The sequence below is a fragment of the Pseudophryne corroboree genome, chromosome 1 (genome assembly GCF_028390025.1).
Source record: "Pseudophryne corroboree isolate aPseCor3 chromosome 1, aPseCor3.hap2, whole genome shotgun sequence".
Taxonomy (NCBI): Eukaryota; Metazoa; Chordata; class Amphibia; order Anura; family Myobatrachidae; genus Pseudophryne; species Pseudophryne corroboree.
In genome coordinates this window covers 717,973,280-717,991,632 of record NC_086444.1, presented here as the reverse complement: position 1 = coordinate 717,991,632, position 18,353 = coordinate 717,973,280, and the positions used below count along the sequence as shown (strand labels likewise).

Genomic DNA, 18,353 nt, shown 5'->3' with positions numbered 1-18,353 from the left:
TCAGAGCGGACCCAGCAGCGTTCCAGAGCCATTTTCCTGTCTGCACAGCGCTGAGAGGAAGAACAGGTCCCTCCACAGCAACTCCAGCTATCTGTACACGGTACCAGGGGGTTGTAGAAGGGAGGGGAGGCTGTAAAACGACTGTGTAGCCTATTAAGGTGCACAGTCAGTGCTGACAAGGGGTCTCCCTTTACTAAAAGCGCTGTGTGTGGGTTGGCTGCAAACTCTGTGTCTCTTGCCATTCTTGTGGGGGGGGGGGACGACGACTCTGTCTGCCCCCACCTGTGTGTGTGTGTGTGTGTGTGTGTGTGTGTGTGGAATGTTTGGTGGTCTCCTTTAGCTATGTCCAGGGACACTGTGTCATATGTTGCAGAGGATTTATCCTCCCAGGATGATCCCATTCCATGTATTCAGGATAGCACTGGTTTAGCACAGATACCAGCAAGGGAACCTGAGTGGTTTTCCTCTATCAAATCTTGGACAGGGTTGTAAGAAATGAATCTGCAACCCAAGTGTTACAGAGCTCTATGGCAGTATGGCCCGATTCTGGTGCCTCAGGACGCCCCGCTATATACCCCCACAAACGTGCGCTTTGCATGTCACACAAGACGACACGGACACTGATTCTGACACTACAGATGGTGATGGGGATGTGTTGCGGGGGTCCGCATCTCTTGCAAAGGGGGTGCAATTGTTGATCGAGGCTATCAGGGATGTGTTAAATGTTAATGATACCACACCTGAGCAGATTGAGGAGGCTTTTTCACTGAAAATAAAAAAAAGCCTCGCTAACCTTCCCTGCGTCAAAGGAATTGAATGCTACATTTGAGAAAGCATGGGAAAACCCTGAGAAAAAATTTCAGTTCCCTAAAAGGGTCCCGGTGGCTTTTCCTTTCCCTGTGGGGAGGATAGGAAAAAATGGGAAAACCCGCCGATTTGTTGACACGTCTGTGTCCAGACTCTCAAAGAAGGTAGTTTTGCCTGTTCCAGGATCTACCGCCTTAAAGGAGCCGGCTGATAGGAAAATTGATAACACGCTTAAATCAATGTATACTGCTTCTGGGGCTATATTACGTCCCACTATTGCGACTGCATGGATTGCAAAGGCAATAGTAAAATGGTTGGCTACCTTACTTGAGGATTTGGATACGATGGATAGGGATGACGTTGCTTTGTATTTACGCAACATACATGATTATGCAGGTTTTATGGTAGAATCCATGAAAGACCTGGGTTCCGTGGCTGCAGGAATATCTTTCATGTCTGTTTCAGCTCAGTCGGGGACTGTGGCTGCGCCAGTGTTCGGCCGACGCGGAATCCATAAGAAGTGTGGAGTCCCTACCCTATACAGGTCAGGCTCTCTTTGGGGAATCTCGACGCGTGAATATCCACTGCTACAGCGGGTAAGTCTCTGTTTCTTCCCTCAGCAGCACCTGCTCCGAAGAAATCTTTCTCTACATCTGCAACGCAGTCCTTTTGGCCTAATATGCCTAGAAAGGCCAGAACATCCAATACTTTCTTTAGGGGAGGTCGGGTTAAGTCCAAGAAACCTGCCGCTGCAGGTTCCCAGGAGCAAAAGCCTGTTTTGGGTACGCCAAAGTCCTCCGCATGACGGTGGACTGCACACCCCGGTGGTGGGGCCAGTGGGAGCGAGACTCCGACACTTCAGTCATGTCTGGGTATCGTCCAGCCTGGATCCCTGGGTGGTAGGTAGTGTCTCAGGGATACAGGCTGGAATTTCAAAGTCTCTCTCCTCATCGCTTTTTCAAGTCAGGCTTACCAACTCTGTTGGAGGACAGCACGGTACTAAAAGATGCTGTCCAAAAGCTGGTGGAAGCACAGGTCATTGTGCCAGTACCTCACATGCTGAACAAAGGTTACTATTCGGACCTTTTTGTGGTACCGAAACCAGATGGTTCGGGCAGTCCCATTCTGAACCTAAAATCATTGAACCCCTTTCTAAAGGAGTTCAAGTTCAAAATGGAGTCTCTCAGGGCGGTGATATGGAAGAGGGGGGGATTTCCTGGTTTCACTGGATATCAAGGATGCGTACCTCCACATTCCGATCTGGCTGCCGCAGCAGGCTTATCTCCGTTTCGCATTGCTGGACTGTCATTTCCAGTTCCAGGCCCTGCCATTCGGCCTCTCCACAGCACCGAGGGTGTTTACCAAGGTGATGGCGGAAATGATGATTCTCCTCCGCAAGCAGGGTGTGAACATCATTCCATATCTGGACGATCTGCTGATAAGGGCATCGTCCAAGGAGAAGCTACTGCAGTCCATTGTTCTCGCAACACAACTGCTCCAGAGTCACGGTTGAATTCTGAACCTTCCAAAGTCACATTTGGAACCAACCCAGAGGTTGTCATTTCTGGGAATGATACTGGATACGTATGTGCAGAGGGTGTTTCTTCCGCAGGAAAAGGCGTTGGTGATACAAGCTATGGTTCGGGATGTCCTGAAGCCACCCCGGGTGTCTGTTCATTAATGCATTCGCTTATTGGGAAAGATGGTGGCCTCTTACGAGGCTCTCCAGTACGGGAGGTTCCGCTCTCGGACCTTCCAACTGGATCTCCTGGACAAGTGGTCGGGATCTCACCTCCACATGCACCAGAGAATTCGTCTGTCGCCAAAGGCCAGGATTTCACTCCTCTGGTGGCTCCAATTGCCTCACCTTCTAGAGGGCCGCAGGTTCAGGATTCAGGGCTGGGTCCTTCTAACCACGGATGCGAGCCTTCGGGGCTGGGGAGCAGTTACTCAGGGAGTAACCTTCCAAGGACGGTAGTCAAGCCTGAAAGCCGGCCTGCCCATCAACATCCTGTAACTGAGAGCTGTCTAACACGGTCTTCTTCAGGTGGCCCCTCTTCTAAGAAATCGGGCCATTCAAGTGCAGTCGGGCAACACAGTGGTTTACATAAACCGGCAAGGTGGAACAAAGAGCAGAGCGGCAGTGTCAGAGGTGACAAGAATACTCCTCTGGACAGAAAAGCACGCGTTAGCACTGTCAGCCATCTTCATTCCTGGAGTAGAAAACTAGGAAGCAGACTACCTTAGCAGACACGATATCCATCCAGGAGAGTGGGGTCTCCATCCAGAGGTGTTCAAAAAAATAACAGATCTTTGGGGATTACCCCAAATAGACATGATGGCCTCTTGTCTCCAACAAGAAGCTTCAGCGTTATTGTTCCAGGTCGAGGGTCCCACAGGCAGTGGCAGTGGATGCCCTGGTGTCTCCGTGGGTGTTCCGGTCAGTGTACGCGTTTCCACCACTCCCACTCATCCCAGGAATCCTAAAGCTCATAAGGAGAACAAGGGTTCAAGCGATCCTCATTGCTCCAGACTGGCCAAGAAGGGCTTGGTATGTGGACCTTCTGAATCTACTGCAAGAAGAGCAGAGGCCTCTTCCTCTTCGGGAGGACCTGCTGCAGCAGGGGCCGTTCGCCTATCGCGGCTACGTTTGACGGCATGGAAGTTGAGCGCCCTATCCATTTTCTTTTAGAAACAATCGGCTGTCCTCCCTGAGGTTCAGACCTTTTTAAAGGGAGTTCTGCATGTCCAACCTCCCTTTGTACCGCCTATGGTGCCTTGGGACTTTAACGTGGTGTTGCAGTTCCTCCAGTCGGATTGGTTTGATCCTCTACAGGAGGTAGAGGTCAAATTTCTTACATGGAAGGCGGTCACGTTGTTGGCCTTAGCTTCTGCTAGACGTGTGTCCGAGCTGGGGGATTTATCCTGTAAAAGCCCTTACTTGATCTTCCATGAAGATAGAGCTGAGCTCCGGACACGTCAGCAGTTTCTTCCGAAGGTTGTCGGCATTTCATATCAACCATCCTATTGTGGTGCCAGTGGCTACTGACTCCTCAATTACATCAAAGTCCTTGGATGTTGTAAGGCCTCTGAAGATATATGTGAAGAGAACTTCTCGTCACAGAAAGTCGGACTCTCTGTCCTATATGATCCAGTACGCTTGTTCTACGGCAGGATTGCCGTGTCCAAAATCTGTTAAGGCCTACTCTACTCGTAAGGTGGGGTCTTCCTGGGTGGCTGCAGTACAACTTTGCCGAGCGGCAACTTGGTCGGGGTCGAACATGTTTGCAAAGTTCTATACGTTCGATACTTTGGCCTCTGATCTGAGTTTCAGTCAATCAGTTCTGCATTAACCTCCGCGCTCTCCCTCCCGTTCTGGGAGCTTTGGTACATCCCCATGGTACTAATGTGGACCCCAGCATCCTCTAGGACGTAAGAGAAAATAGGATTTTGGTTACCTACTGGTAAATCCTTTTCTCGTAGTCCGTAGAGGATGCTGGGCGCCCACCCAGCGCTTAGTTTTCCTGCTGTTATTTGGTTCAGTACCACTTCGTTTAGTGGAGTACTGCATTGTTACTTGGTAAGTAATGTTTCAGCCGTTGCTGAATAGTTCAAGCTAGTTGACTTGACGTGCCTTGAATGTGTGATCTGGTATGAATCTCACCACTATCTGTGTTAAGTCCTTCTCTCGAAGTATGTCGTCTCCTTGGGCACAGTTTCCTAGACTGAGTCTGGTAGGAGGGGCATAGAGGGAGGAGCCAGCCCACATTCTCTTAAACTCTTAAAGTAACATTGCCTCCTGGTGGACCTGTGTATACCCCATGGTACTAATGTTGACCCCAGCATCCTCTATGGACTACGAGAGAAGGATTTACCGGTAGGTAGCCAAAATCCTATTTCTCATATGTACTAGAGGATGCTGGGGTCACATCAAGAACCATAGAAGAAGCAAAGAAGATTTCAGTGACGGCTTCTGAGGTACCGCACAGCGATCGCGCTGAGCGCCATGCTCCCACACACAGTGACACTACAGTGTGCGGGCACGCGCGCGCCCTGGGCAGCATTTAAACCTCTATATGACACTGGCAACAAGGGACATAGTGCCAGAGCACTGTCCTAACCCCCGCCAGTATAAAAGTTTTTATAAAATAGCGGGACTGAAGCGTGCCATTACGGGGGCGGAGCTTAGCCCTCACAGCTCACACAGCCCAGCGCCATTTTCTCTACACAGGCTGCAGAGACGCTGGTCCTTCCTCTCACTGCTGCATAAGTATCAGGGTGAAAAACGGGGGGGGGGTGGAGGCACAGTAAATTTGGTGCAATATATGTTGATTATAAAAGTGCTGCAGGTCTGGGGCATTATTTAGTGCTTTCAGAACCGTTGGTGAAGCGCTGGGTTGTGAGCTGGCAAACTCCCTCTGTGTCTCTCTGACAGACTTTAGGTGGGTCTGTCCCCTTTATGCCCAGTGTGTCTGAGTGGTGAATACACGTGTGTCGGCATGTCTGAGGCGGAGTGCTCATATAGAGGTTTATATGCTGCCCTGGGCGCACTTCCCCCGCGCCCTGCACCCTGTAGTGCTACTGTGTGTGGGAGCATGGCGCTCAGCGCGATCTCTGTGCGGTACCTCAGAAGCTGTCACTGAAGTCTTCTTTGCTTCTTCTATGGTTCTTGATGTGACCCCCGCATCCTCTACGGACTAAGACAAAAGGATTTACCGGTAGGTATTAAAATCCTATTTTTCTTTAAGGATTTTAACACAGACAGAGACTCTGTGGCCTATTTGAATAAGGAAAGTTAGGCTGATGCTCTCCCTTGGGGTGATGCAGTGGACATAGACAACATGGGGTGATATGGTCACAGATTCCCCTTGCCGATTCTCACTCCTCACAAGTAGTTGAATTCTGGCCTGCTTATCTTTGGCTATATTTCAAACAAATACATGCTTTACCTTTATAACCGGTCGTATTCCCTTTTATTGTGATTTATTGTGCTGGTTTAGAACACACCTTTTGTATCTCAAGTTCACCACTGATGTTTTCGTTGAATTTCCCGTTACCTTTCTTGGTGCATTTCTCTCCCCTCCTTGATGTGTGTTCCCACTTTTTTTTTATTTTCCTATCACAGCTCCATGTTTACAATGTCTGTTCATTCTTTCTTAGATGTTTGAAAACCTTAAGATGTTTTCACATTACATTTTTCTCTTAGAAGTCCAATTTATGAAGTTTGATGTAAAGTAATTGTTACTTTTCACTTCATATCGCCATTCGTTCGATACGATATATAGCTTGGCTAAGTAGCAATTCGTGTATACTTGCCCTTCCAGTGTAGCGATCTGGTGTCCAGGGCACAGGCGATGCTGTGTACATCAGCGGTCCTCTGCAAAGCATGGCGTCAGCAGCCAGGTCCGTTTGGTCCGTGAACCAGCATTTAGTAGAGGTTGCTGGGATATAAAGGGGTGAGGTTAGAATAGGTACCGGGCTGACAGACAGGAAAGTAATTATATTGTCATTTTCGCTGCGGGGTACACTGGGATCCACAGGGAATGACATTGGGGTGTAGAGTGGGATTTTGATCCGAGGCACCAACAGGCTCAAAGCTTTGACTGTTCCCAGAATGCCTAGCGCCGCCTCCTCTATAACCCTGCCTCCGTGCACAGGAGCTCAGTTTTGTAGTTAGTGTCATGCAGTAAGCAGGCACTTAACAGGGGGGCTGCCCCTGCAGCCCTGAAAGAAGCTTTTAAAGTATTTTGAAGACTTCAAGGGCTGCAGCAGAGACACTGACTGTGTTAGATGTCAGTCAGACATCTCCTGCTGCAGCTCCATCACCTCCCCCAGCTGCGCTGTACTCTCCCGCGCCCTGGTTGCCGGGTACCTACAGCGGAGGCTCTGGTTTTCTTCATTGTTTGTCACACACACGACCGCTGCTCTCCCGGATCGCGTGGCCGCACTAAAGGGAGGAGGTACGGGGTCCCCTCAACAGGACCCGCTGTTAATCGCGATCCCGCGCGGCCGTGGACACTGTGGTAGTGCAGGGACCCCACTAGACCACCAGGGCATGGGCACAGGTCGGTTTTCTCTTATAAAACCGTTTTACTAAGCCCCCAGTACCCGGTGGTGAAGTCCAGCAGGGGGATAAGGCTTTGACCTGTAGCCCCTCCCCCAGCCCCAGGGCGCCATTTAGAGTAATTGTTCCCACCCTGGAGCTGCATCTCTCTCTCTCCCTCACTCTCTATCAGCGTTTGGGCGCCATTATAGCAAGCAGAGCTCATCCTGGGACTGTTTGGGCAAATCCTCTTCTGTAAAGCCGCCTCCCTGTCAGCGCTGTGCATTTTACAGGACACTTATGGGCCCTACACATATCACGATGCGCCGCCGAGGTGCCCGACGGCCGATACGGCCGACGAGCGACCCGGCGGCGGGGGGGCAGTGACGGGGGGAGTGAAGTTTCTTCACTCCCCCCGTCACGCGGCTGCATTGAAGTGCAGGCAAATATGGACGAGATCGTCCATATTGGCCTGCATGCACAGCCGACGGGAGACCAGCGATGAACGAGCGCGGGGACGCGCATCGTTTATCGCTGGAGTCTCCACACTGAAAGATATGAACGAGTTCTCGTTCATTTATGAACGAGATCGTTCATATCTTTCAGAAAATCGGCCAGTGTGTAGGGCCTATAAGGTATTCTACATGTCTACTGACAGTTAGTTAAGAAAGTGCATTTAGTCAGGGTTATTTAGTACAAGTACCCTGTGATATACATCCAGTCTTTACTGTGCATTGTTATATTCAGTGTATAGCTATACATAGTACTACTCTGTATTGCTAGTCCAGTGCAGTTTTATTGCATGTCATAAATTTCTGCATTGTACAAACTGTGACTCTGTGTGTGGATATAGCTGCTGTGTGACCTCCATTTCGTGCCTCTCACTCAGATTGCGTGTTGCGGATTCAGCCTCCTTATGTGCCACCTGTGGCCCCTTGGAATCTGTCTGTGGTTTTGGAGGCCTTGCAAGAGTCTCCGTTTGAACCTCTTGCCTCTGCTGACCTTAAGTGGCTTTCCCTTAAGGTACTGTTTTTGCTGGCCATTGCTTCAGCTAGAAAAGTCTCGGACCTGGGTACCTTATCCTGTATGTCTCCCCATTTGATTTTTCACCGTGACCGAGCGGTTCTTAGAACGCGGGCAGGTTATTTACCCAAGGTGGTGTCTTCCTTCCACCTTAACCAGGAGATTGTGGTTCCGGTCTTTAATTCTCTTGTTGTCTACCAAAGAGCGGTATTTTAATGTGGTACGGGCTCTCCGTATCTATGTGAAGAGAACGTCGTCCATTAGGAAATCTGATTCTCTTTTGATGCTGTTTGGTTTTCACAAACGTGGCTGGCCTGCTTCCAGGCAGACTCTGGCTAGATGGATTAGAATGGTGATTGCACACGCATATATACAGGCTGGTCGTCCGGTTCCTGCTACCATCAAAGCCCATTCTACTCGGTCGGTTGGACCTTCTTGGGCGGCCCACCGTGGTGCGACCCTTGAGCAATTGTGCAAGGCGGCTACGTGGTCCTCTGGGAACACGTTCATTAGGTTCTATGCCTTCGATACTTCCGCTTCCCAGGATGCTTCCTTTGGACGCCGGGTTCTTGTGCCCACTACAGTGCGTCCCCTCCCGTAAGGAACTGTTTTAGTACATCCCCGATGTTATTCCTTGTGGAGCCCAGTGTACCCCGCAGCAGAAAACGAGATTTATGGTAAGAACTTACTGCGAGGTACACTGGGCTGGACAAGGTGCCCACCCATACGCACTTAGCTTCTTTGGGTTGGTATGGCATAGCCGCTGACACCCTCTCCTGTGGTGAGTGTGTGGTGTAATTGGCTACGAGCGATTGTCGTCTCTGGCACCTGCTACTGCATTGGGCTGGTTAACGAAACTGAGCTCATGTGCACAGTGGCGGAGTTATAGAGGAGGCGTCGCTGTGCATCTTGGGAACAGTCAAAGCTTTGAGCCTGTTGGTGCCTCGGATCAAGATCCTACTCTATACCCCGATGTTATTCCTTGTGAAGCCCAGTGTACCTCGTAGAAAGAGATTTAACAACGGTAAGTTCTTACCATAAATCTCGTTTTTGTTTTTTTGGGGGGGGGGTTTGTTATGGCTGTAAATTTCTCCACATGCTGCAGTCGGTGTTGGAAACCCATCTTCTTGTTTAAATTTATATTTTTTAGATGGCTTGGCATATTCCGCTTTGCTTAAGAACGAACTATTAGGTGCTGGAATCGAAAAAGTACAGGACCCACAAACCGAGGATCGCCGCCTTCAACCATCTACACCAGAAAAAAAGTCTCTCTTTACGGTAACACACTTTTGTATTATGTATACTAGAACAACTTTCATGGACATTGCATATCTGTTTATAACCATGAAACTTCTAATATATATTAGAACTGTAATGTAATAATGGCAATATTTGTGAAACCTATTGCAGTATGGTGTTGCCATCTATTTTATTTTTAAATAGTATTCCTTAAGTTCCAAGCGATCAAGCCCTGATGATGGAAATGAAGTGTCTCCATATTCTTTATCACCTGTCAGTAATAAAAGGTGAGGAATTTTTACTATTCTTACAGGAATTTCAACAAATCGATGCCATGATTTAACGTTTCTTTCCCACCTTTCACAATCAGTCAGAAGCTATTGCGGTCTCCACGAAAGCCCACACGTAAGATTTCCAAAATCCCTTTCAAAGTACTTGATGCTCCAGAGCTGCAAGATGACTTTTACCTGAATTTAGTGGACTGGTCGTCTCTCAATGTTCTGAGTGTCGGATTGGGTACCTGTGTGTACCTGTGGAGTGCATGTACCAGCCAGGTTAGTTGGAATAAATAGTTTTGCATGTCTTGCTCAAAGTCACACTAAAGGTGCATACACACTGGGCTCTTTTCCACCCTGCCCAGTGATGTCAGCAGGGGTGAACGGCTTTCCATAGCAGCAGATTAACGCCGGACGCCGGCAATGAAACGGGAGAGCACATCAGCGCTCATCGCCAGAACATAAACATTGGGCAGTTTTGAGCTGAAAGCCGCTCAAAACACCAAAAGTGAGTTGCTTTCAGCTCAAAATCGCCCAGTGTGTATGGGCCTTAAAGGCCCATACACACTAGTAGATTTTAATTTCAAAAGACTTTGACAACATCTCTGAAAGATATATCTTTCACCCAAAGTAGTGCATACACACTGAGCTATTTTCCCAAAGAGCAAGAGATTTTTAGGAGGCGAAAGACTTTGCTGAAAATCTTTCATTAGAAAGGCTATTTACATAATGGGCTGGGTTAGAATTCCAAGGATGGGAGCATGGGCCAATGTAAAAAGGGGGACTGCTGTCGTAATGTGTGTAAAAAGGGGGACTGCTGCCGTAATGTGTGTAAAAAGGGGGTCTGCTACCGTAATGTGTGTAAAAAGGGGGACTGCTGCCGTAATGTGTGTAAAAAGGGGGACTGCTACTTATTATGTACTGTATATTATACATAAACATTGGTGGGCAGTGCTGCTAGTAATACATATCTTGGGCTATCGGTTTTTATTTACAGTTTCTTATGTAGCGCCAGCATATTACATTGTATTTTACAATTGAGAACAAAATAATAATAACACAAGACTCGTAGACTAAGAGTTTAGCTGGCCCTGCTGGGAAACTTTTTCAATCTTCAGATCTTTCCTTTTAAAATCTACAAACATAGTCAGGCCACATAACGTGCCCTGAATGTTATTGCATCTGCATCACATAGACCACAGGTTCTCAAACTCGGTCCTCAGGAGCCCACACAGTGCATGTTTTGCAGGTCTCCTCACAGAATCACAAGTGAAATAATTAGCTCCACCTGTGGACCTTTTAAAATGTGTCAGTGAGTAATTAATACACCTGTGCACCTGCTGGGTTACCTGCAAACATGCACTGTGTGGGGTCCTGAGCACAGAGTTTGAGAACCACTGACATAGACATTTGGATAAGGCAAACTAACAGAATTAAGCTGTCCACACATTTTCAATGTGTGGACAGCTTAATTATCAATCAAACCATTGAACTAGTTGGCTGGTTCGAGTGAAAATCTGGCAATGTATGGGAGCAAACACCAACAATATACAAAAACAGTTGTTCAGACAAGTTGGTTAAATCAAACACATTTTAACCAACTGAACGACCATTTTCTTCTGTTTTCAGTCATTTGCTCCCATAAATTAGCAGATTTTCATTACAACCACTTAACTAGTTGGCAAGATATTTTTGTAGGTATGTGGCCAACTTTAGGCCGGCTACAGATCAGAACGACTGGCAAATGGTCCAATGGTGATTTCCCTTTGCTCCGAACCATGCCATATTGCTCATAGACAAACGGAAAAGATTTCATGAACAACAAAACGATCACTGTTCCACCCTTCATTACAATGCACCAAGTTGCATGCAAGATATTCTGGTTAGCAGGGCCGACCAGAAGATGTTGCATGCGATCCGGGTGAGTGTGCAGTAGTGGGTACACATGAGGCGATATGTACGTTTTGTTGTGCCAGTATTGCTCTGGTGTGTGCTCACCCTCTCTGAGCAGCAAACTTCTCATTGATTCATTATTCTTACTTCCAGTGTTCACATAGTCCTGTAACAGCTATAAAGCTGTGCAGGTAATAGTGTTAATATTCTTCAGATCCACAGCCAAGGCTCATTTAAAATCTGAGTAATACAATCACGTTTTTATTGCACAAATGTCATAACAGATGTGAGCAGATACTGTACATAGAGTTTAATAGTGCAATCTGAATGCTAGTGATTTATTTAATTAATGTAGACCAGGGCTTCCAAAATTCAGTCCTCAAGGCACCCCGATAGTCCAGATTTTAACCAATTAACTGACAAAATGTTTTTTCCAAACGCCGCTCAGAAATTGTCAGGGTTTTTTCTATGAGTGAATTAGGCAAAGAACATGTATTTAAAATTATCCAAAGTGATTTTATTAAAAAAAAAATAAGAAAAAAAAATGGATATTTGTAAAAATAAAAATATTAGTTCAAACATCGGAACATCGATCGGTACCGTTCGTCCTTTGCAACTTTAATTTTAACAGCCGGGCAGCCACCAGGTACACGCTGGGTAGATGGTGGTTAATTTACATTTCTCCAGCTGCTATTGTCTGCATCCACCGGGTGGGAGGTCCTGCCGTGCTGACCGATTAGAAGCACAGCCAGCGCTGGGGATGGGAGTGTGTAGGGAGGCAGAGGAAACTTCCCTCTGAGAGCACTGCATCCGGAAGTTTCTCTTCCCTGCAGCTGCACACACTGAGTATCTGACTGAACACGTCCTGTGTGACCAGATTAGATAAGGCACTTTCTGATATGGTCACATCTGAAGCAACCATGCCAGGCAAGTGGTTAAGGATAACCATTCTTGTGCACAGATGATATAATCAAACTGACGGAAATACTAATTTAGTCACCTGAGCTTAAGTCTTGGGGACTGAGGGGGTATAATGGGTATTTGGTTTATAGATCTACACTAAAAAAGTCTACAGTCAATAGGTCAACCACCAATGGTAGACATGCACTAGGTCGACAGGTAAAGTTAGACAAGTTCAACAGGTCGACATTTTTTCAACTTTTTAATACTTTACCATCCACGTGGGCTACGATTGGGAAAAGGAACCTGCCTTGCCTGAAGCATGGCCAGGGGGAGCTGTACAATAATGGGGGTTTTTGGGGCAGCAGAGTGTCAAAACATCCAAATAAAAAAAAAAAAATTCTATGTCAGCCTTTTGACCCTGTCTACCTTTTCTACTGTCTACCTCATGGGTCTTCAACCTGCGGCCCTCCAGCTTCAGTGCAACTACACATCCCAGCATGCCCTGCCACAGTTTTGCTATTAAGGCATGCTAAAACTGAGGCTAGGCATGCTGGAATGTTAGTTCCACAGCAGCTGAGGGCCGCAGGTAGAAGACCTATGGTCTACCTATTCCATGTAAACCTTTTGACCCTGTAAACCTAATGCATGTTCACCATCAGTGGTCAACCTATTGACTGTAGACCTTTTTAGTGTGGATCTAATGATCCACTCCCGTATTAATGGTGGCACTTCTCCTGATATTTCTATTGACCTGCTTCGCTCATTTAGTGTGGCGACACAGGTTTATGCATCGGCGGCATGTATTATTGGCAGCTTTGCCGAAGAGGGAGAGTGCTAATTGACATCTTTTCCGAAGTGCACTCTCCATCCCGGCTGCTTTGACCGGCGCTTGCATAGATTGTTCGCATACTCCGGTCAGAAATCCCCTAGTGGCACCCTCATCCATATTGAAAAAAACCGCTTTATTGTCTTTGTAAACACAGTCTCTGGCTGTCGGAGCCGGCAGCCAGTGACAGTGCTGTGCGCCAGGCAACAACAGTTGCAGCAGTCAAAATCGATAGCTGCAGTGAACTGACTGCTCATACATTGCCCAGCATAGCGTCCCAGGCATTGAACAGACAACGTGGGTTTCTTACATCAGGGGATGCGGTATCTGCTGCACCGCTGTACCCCGTATCAGCAGGTACTACATCTACCCCATAGTTTGGGAGCCACTGATGTAGACTCTTCATAGTAAAACACTGTGCAAGAGTGATTTCATATTATTGAAACATTGGGATTTTGTAATGGATTCACTTTAATCGGTAATTGTACATAGTACAATTGAGCTTAAATACACATGACCTATTCTGTCAGAATATTTAAATGTTTATTTGGGCTTTTTTATCCGTGTTGCGAGTAAGATGCATTTTCGGCAAAAAAGATGCCTGATGCTAGCATAGTTGCGCCAGGTATCTCGTGCTGCAAGGTGTATTGAGGCTAGATGTGTGAGGTCTCCTCTTATTTCATAGTTGTGCACATCACCTGATCATTTTACTTAGTGTGAAGTTGGTGGCTTTTGCAGGTACATTTATTCTGGGGCAGATGTATTAAGCCTGGAGAAGTGATAAAGCAGTGATAAGTGGAAGGTGATAAAGCACCAGCCAATTATTACGGGTTTGAAAAATGACAGTCAGGAGCTGATAGGCTGGTGTGTTATCACCTTGCACTTATCACTGCTTTATCACTTCTCTGATTTTTTTTTTTTGCGGAGCACATTGATTTGACAAGCTAGTTAAGTTGTCTATCTGATCACTGTGTCCCTATTTTTATCATAAATATACATTGACATTTTTCAATATAAATTTGTTTTTTAAATAATTTACCTCCTACATAATGAGTCCAAATGTCTCCTTTTCACCCATACCCCTTTACTCCTTTGGATATCTTTTTAGCACAATTGGGACTGCAAATCCCCTAACATAGGGCCTAATCCAAGGTTGCTTGCAAAACAACATTTTACTCTAAAGGACAAAAACCATGTGCACTGCAGATGGGGCAGATATAATGTGCAGAGAGAATAAGATTTGGGTGGGTTTTATTGTTTCTATGCAGAGTAAATACTAGCTGCTTTATTTTTACACTGCAATTTAGATTTGTTTGAAAACACCCCACCCAAATCTGACTCTCTCTATACATGTTATATGTGCGTCTCCCCCCCCTGCAGTGCACATGGTTTTGTCCATTAGAGGAAAATGTTGTTTCTCTGACGTCCTAGTGGATGCTGGGTACTCCGTAAGGACCATGGGGAATAGACGGGCTCCGCAGGAGCTTGGGCACTCTAAAAGAAAGATTAGGTCCTATCTGGTGTGCACTGGCTCCTCCCTCTATGCCCCTTTTCCAGACCTCAGTTAGAATCTGTGCCCGGCTCGAGCTGGTTGCACACTAGGGGCTCTCCTGAGCTTCTAGTAAAGAAAGTATTTGTTAGGTTTTTTATTTTCAGTGAAATCTGCTGGCAACAGACTCACTGCTACGAGGGACTTAGGGGAGAGAAGCGAACCTACCTGCTTGCAGCTAGCTTGGGCTTCTAGGCTGCTGGACACCATTAGCTCCAGAGGGATCGAACACAGGCCCAGCCTCGGTCGTCCGGTCCCGGAGCCGCGCCGCCGTCCCCCTTGCAGAGCCAGAAGCAAGAAGAACATCCTGGAAATCGGCGGCTGAAGACTCCGGTCTTCATTAAGGTAGCGCACAGCACTGCAGCTGTGCGCCATTGCTCCCTATGCACACCACATACTCCGGTCACTGATGGGTGCAGGGCGCTGGGGAGGGGGGGGGCGCCCTGGGCTGCAATTAGAGTACCTTACATTGGCAAACAGCACATAATATAGTCTAAAAAACTATATATGTGCAAAAATCCCCTGCCATAATATTAATATAAGAGCGGGAGAAGTCCGCCGAGAAGGGGCGGGGCTATCTCCCTCAGCACACTGGCGCCATTTCCTCTTCACAGCTCCGCTGGAAGACAGCTCCCCAGGCTCTCCCCTGCAGTTTCCAGGCTCAAAGGGTAAAAAAGAGGGGGGGGGGGGGCGCACTAAATTTAGGCGCAAACTGTATATGTAAAGCAGCTATAGGGAAAAATCACTTTGTGTTAGTGTAAATCCCTGATTATATAGCGCTGTGGTGTGTGCTGGCATACTCTCTCTCTATCTCCCCAAAGGACTTTGTGGGGTCCTGTCCTCAGTCAGAGCATTCCCTGTGTGTGTGCGGTGTATCGGTACGGCTGTGTCAACATGTTTGATGAGGAGGCTTATGTGGAGGCGGAGCAGGTGCCGATAAGTGTGATAGTCGATACCAGAGTGGATGGATATGTGGAAGGTTTTACACGACAGTGTCAACTCCTTGCATAAAAGGTTCGATGACATAACAGCTGTGGGACAGCCGGCTTCTCAGCCAGTGCCTGCCCAGGCGTCTCAAAGGCCATCAGGGGCTCAAAAACGCCCGCTACCTCAGATGGCAGACACAGATGTCGACACAGAGTCTGACTCCAGTGTCGACGAGGACGAGACTAATGTACATTCCACTAGGGCCATCCGTTGCATGATTACGGAAATGAAAAATGTGTTGCACATTTCTGACATTAACCCAGGTACCACTAAAAAGGGTATTATGTTTGGGGAGAAAAAGCAATCAGTGGTTTTTCCCCCATCAGATGAGTTGAATGAAGTGTGTGAAGAAGCGTGGGCTTCCCCCGATAAGAAACTAGTGATTTCTAAAAAGTTACTGATGGCGTACCCTTTCCCGCCAGAGGACAGGTTACGTTAGGAGACATCCCCAAGGGTGGATAAGGCGCTCACATGCTTGTCAAAAAAGGTGGCACTGCCGTCTCAGGATACGGCCGCCTTAAAGGAGCCTGCGGATAGAAAGCAGGAGGCTATCCTGAAGTCTGTATATACACACTCAGGTACTATACTGAGACCTGCAATTGCTTCAGCTTGGATGTGTAGTGCTGCAGCAGCTTGGTCCGATACCCTGTCGGAAAATATTGATACCCTCGACAGGGATACGATTTTGCTAACCATAGAGCATATTAAAGACGTTGTCTTATATATGAGAGATGCACAGAGGGATATTTGCCGGCTGGCATCTAGAATTAATGCCATGTCCATTTCTGCCAGGAGAGTATTATGGACTCGGCAGTGGACAGGTGATGCGGATTCTAAAAGGCACATGGAGGTTTTGCCTTACAAGGGTGAGGAATTGTTTGGGGATGGTCTCTCGGACCTAGTTTCCACAGCAACAGCTGGGAAGTCGACATTTTTACCTCAGGTTCCCTCACAGCCTAAGAAAGCACCGTATTATCAGGTACAGTCCTTTCGGCCCCAGAAAGGCAAGCGGGTTAAAGGCGCGTCCTTTCTGCCCAGAGGCAGGGTTAGAGGGAAAAAGCTGCACCATACAGCCAGTTCCCAAGAACAAAAATCCTCCCCTGCTTCCACTAAGTCCACCGCATGACGCTGGGGCTCCACTGGTGGAGCCAGGTGCAGTGGGGGCCCGTCTCCGGAACTTCAGCGACCAGTGGGTTCGCTCACAGGTGGATCTGTGGGTTCTACAAGTGGTATCTCAGGGATACAAGCTGGAATTCGAGACGTCTCCCCCTCGCCGTTACCTCAAATCAGCCTTGCCAGCTACTCCCCAGGACAGAGAGGCAGTACTGGCGGCAATTCACAAGCTGTACCTCCAGCAGGTGATAATAAAAGTTCCCCTCCTTCAACAGGGACGGGGTTACTATTCCACAATGTTTGTGGTACCGAAACCAGACTGTTCGGTGAGACCCATTCTAAATTTGAAATCCTTGAACACTTTTATATAAGGAAGTTCAAGTTCAAAATGGAATCGCTCAGGGCGGTTATTGCAAGCCTGGAAGAGGGGGATTACATGGTATCACTGGACATCAAGGATGCTTACCTACATGTCCCCATTTACCCACCTCACCAGGTGTACCTCCGTTTTGTGGTACAGGACTGCCATTACCAATTCCAGACGTTACCGTTTGGTCTGTCCACGGCACCGAGGGTATTTACCAAAGTAATGGCCGAAATGATGATACTCCTTCGAAAGAAGGGAGTTATAATTATCCCGTACTTGGACGATCTCCTTATAAAGGCGAGGTCCAGGGAGCAGTTGTTGGTCCGAGTAGCACTATCTCAGGAAGTGCTACAACAGCACGGCTGGATTCTGAATATCCCAAAGTCGCAGCTGGTTCCTACGACGCGTCTGCTGTTCCTGGGTATGATTCTGGACACAGAACAGAAGAAGGTGTTTCTCCCGGAGGAGAAGGCCAAGGAGTTGTCATCTCTGGTCAGAGACCTCCTAAAACCAAAACAGGTGTCGGTGCATCACTGCACGCGAGTCCTGGGAAAGATGGTAGCTTCTTACGAGGCAATTCCATTCGGCAGATTCCATGCACGGATCTTTCAGTGGGATCTGTTAGACAAGTGGTCCGGATCGCATCTTAAGATGCATCGGCTGATCACCCTGTCCCCGAGGGCCAGGGTGTCTCTGCTGTGGTGGCTGCAGAGTGCTCATCTACTCGAGGGCCGCAGATTCGGCATACAGGATGGGGTCCTGGTGACCACGGATGCAAGCCTCCGAGGTTGGGGGGCAGTCACTCAGGGAAGAAACTTCCAAGGACAATGGTCGAGTCGGGAAGCTTCCCTACACATAAATATTCTGGAACTAAGGGCCATTTACAATGCTCTAAGTCAGGCAAGACCCCTGCTTCAAAACCAGCCGGTGCTGATTCAGTCAGACAACATCACGGCGGTCGCCCATGTAAACCGACAGGGCGGCACAAGAAGCAGGATGGCGATGGCAGAAGCCACAAGGATTCTCCGATGGGCGGAAAATCACGTGATAGCACTGTCAGCAGTGTTCATTCCGGGAGTGGACAACTGGGAAGCAGACTTCCTCAGCAGGCACGACCTCCACCCGGGAGAGTGGGGACTTCATTCAGAAGTCTTCCAGCTGATTGTAAATCGTTGGGAAAGGCCACAGGTGGACATGATGGCGTCCCGCCTCAACAAAAAGCTAAAAAGATATTGCGCCAGGTCAAGGGACCCTCAGGCGATAGCTGTGGACGCTCTAGTGACACCGTGGGTGTACCAGTCGGTTTATGTGTTCCCTCCTCTTCCTCT

General features: G+C 47.9%; 1 protein-coding gene across 3 annotated transcripts in view; it reads left to right on the top strand.

The window, feature by feature from the left end:
• The window catches only part of FZR1 (fizzy and cell division cycle 20 related 1), a 366,770-nt gene that overhangs the window by 213,484 nt on the left and 134,933 nt on the right, over positions 1-18,353 (top strand). For all 3 annotated transcript variants that reach the window (XM_063915431.1, XM_063915413.1, XM_063915422.1), the window contains 3 exons: positions 9,024-9,151; positions 9,317-9,399; positions 9,483-9,666. In XM_063915431.1, coding sequence (XP_063771501.1) covers positions 9,024-9,151; positions 9,317-9,399; positions 9,483-9,666 — 395 coding nt within the window. The remainder of the gene's footprint in view (positions 1-9,023; positions 9,152-9,316; positions 9,400-9,482; positions 9,667-18,353) is intronic.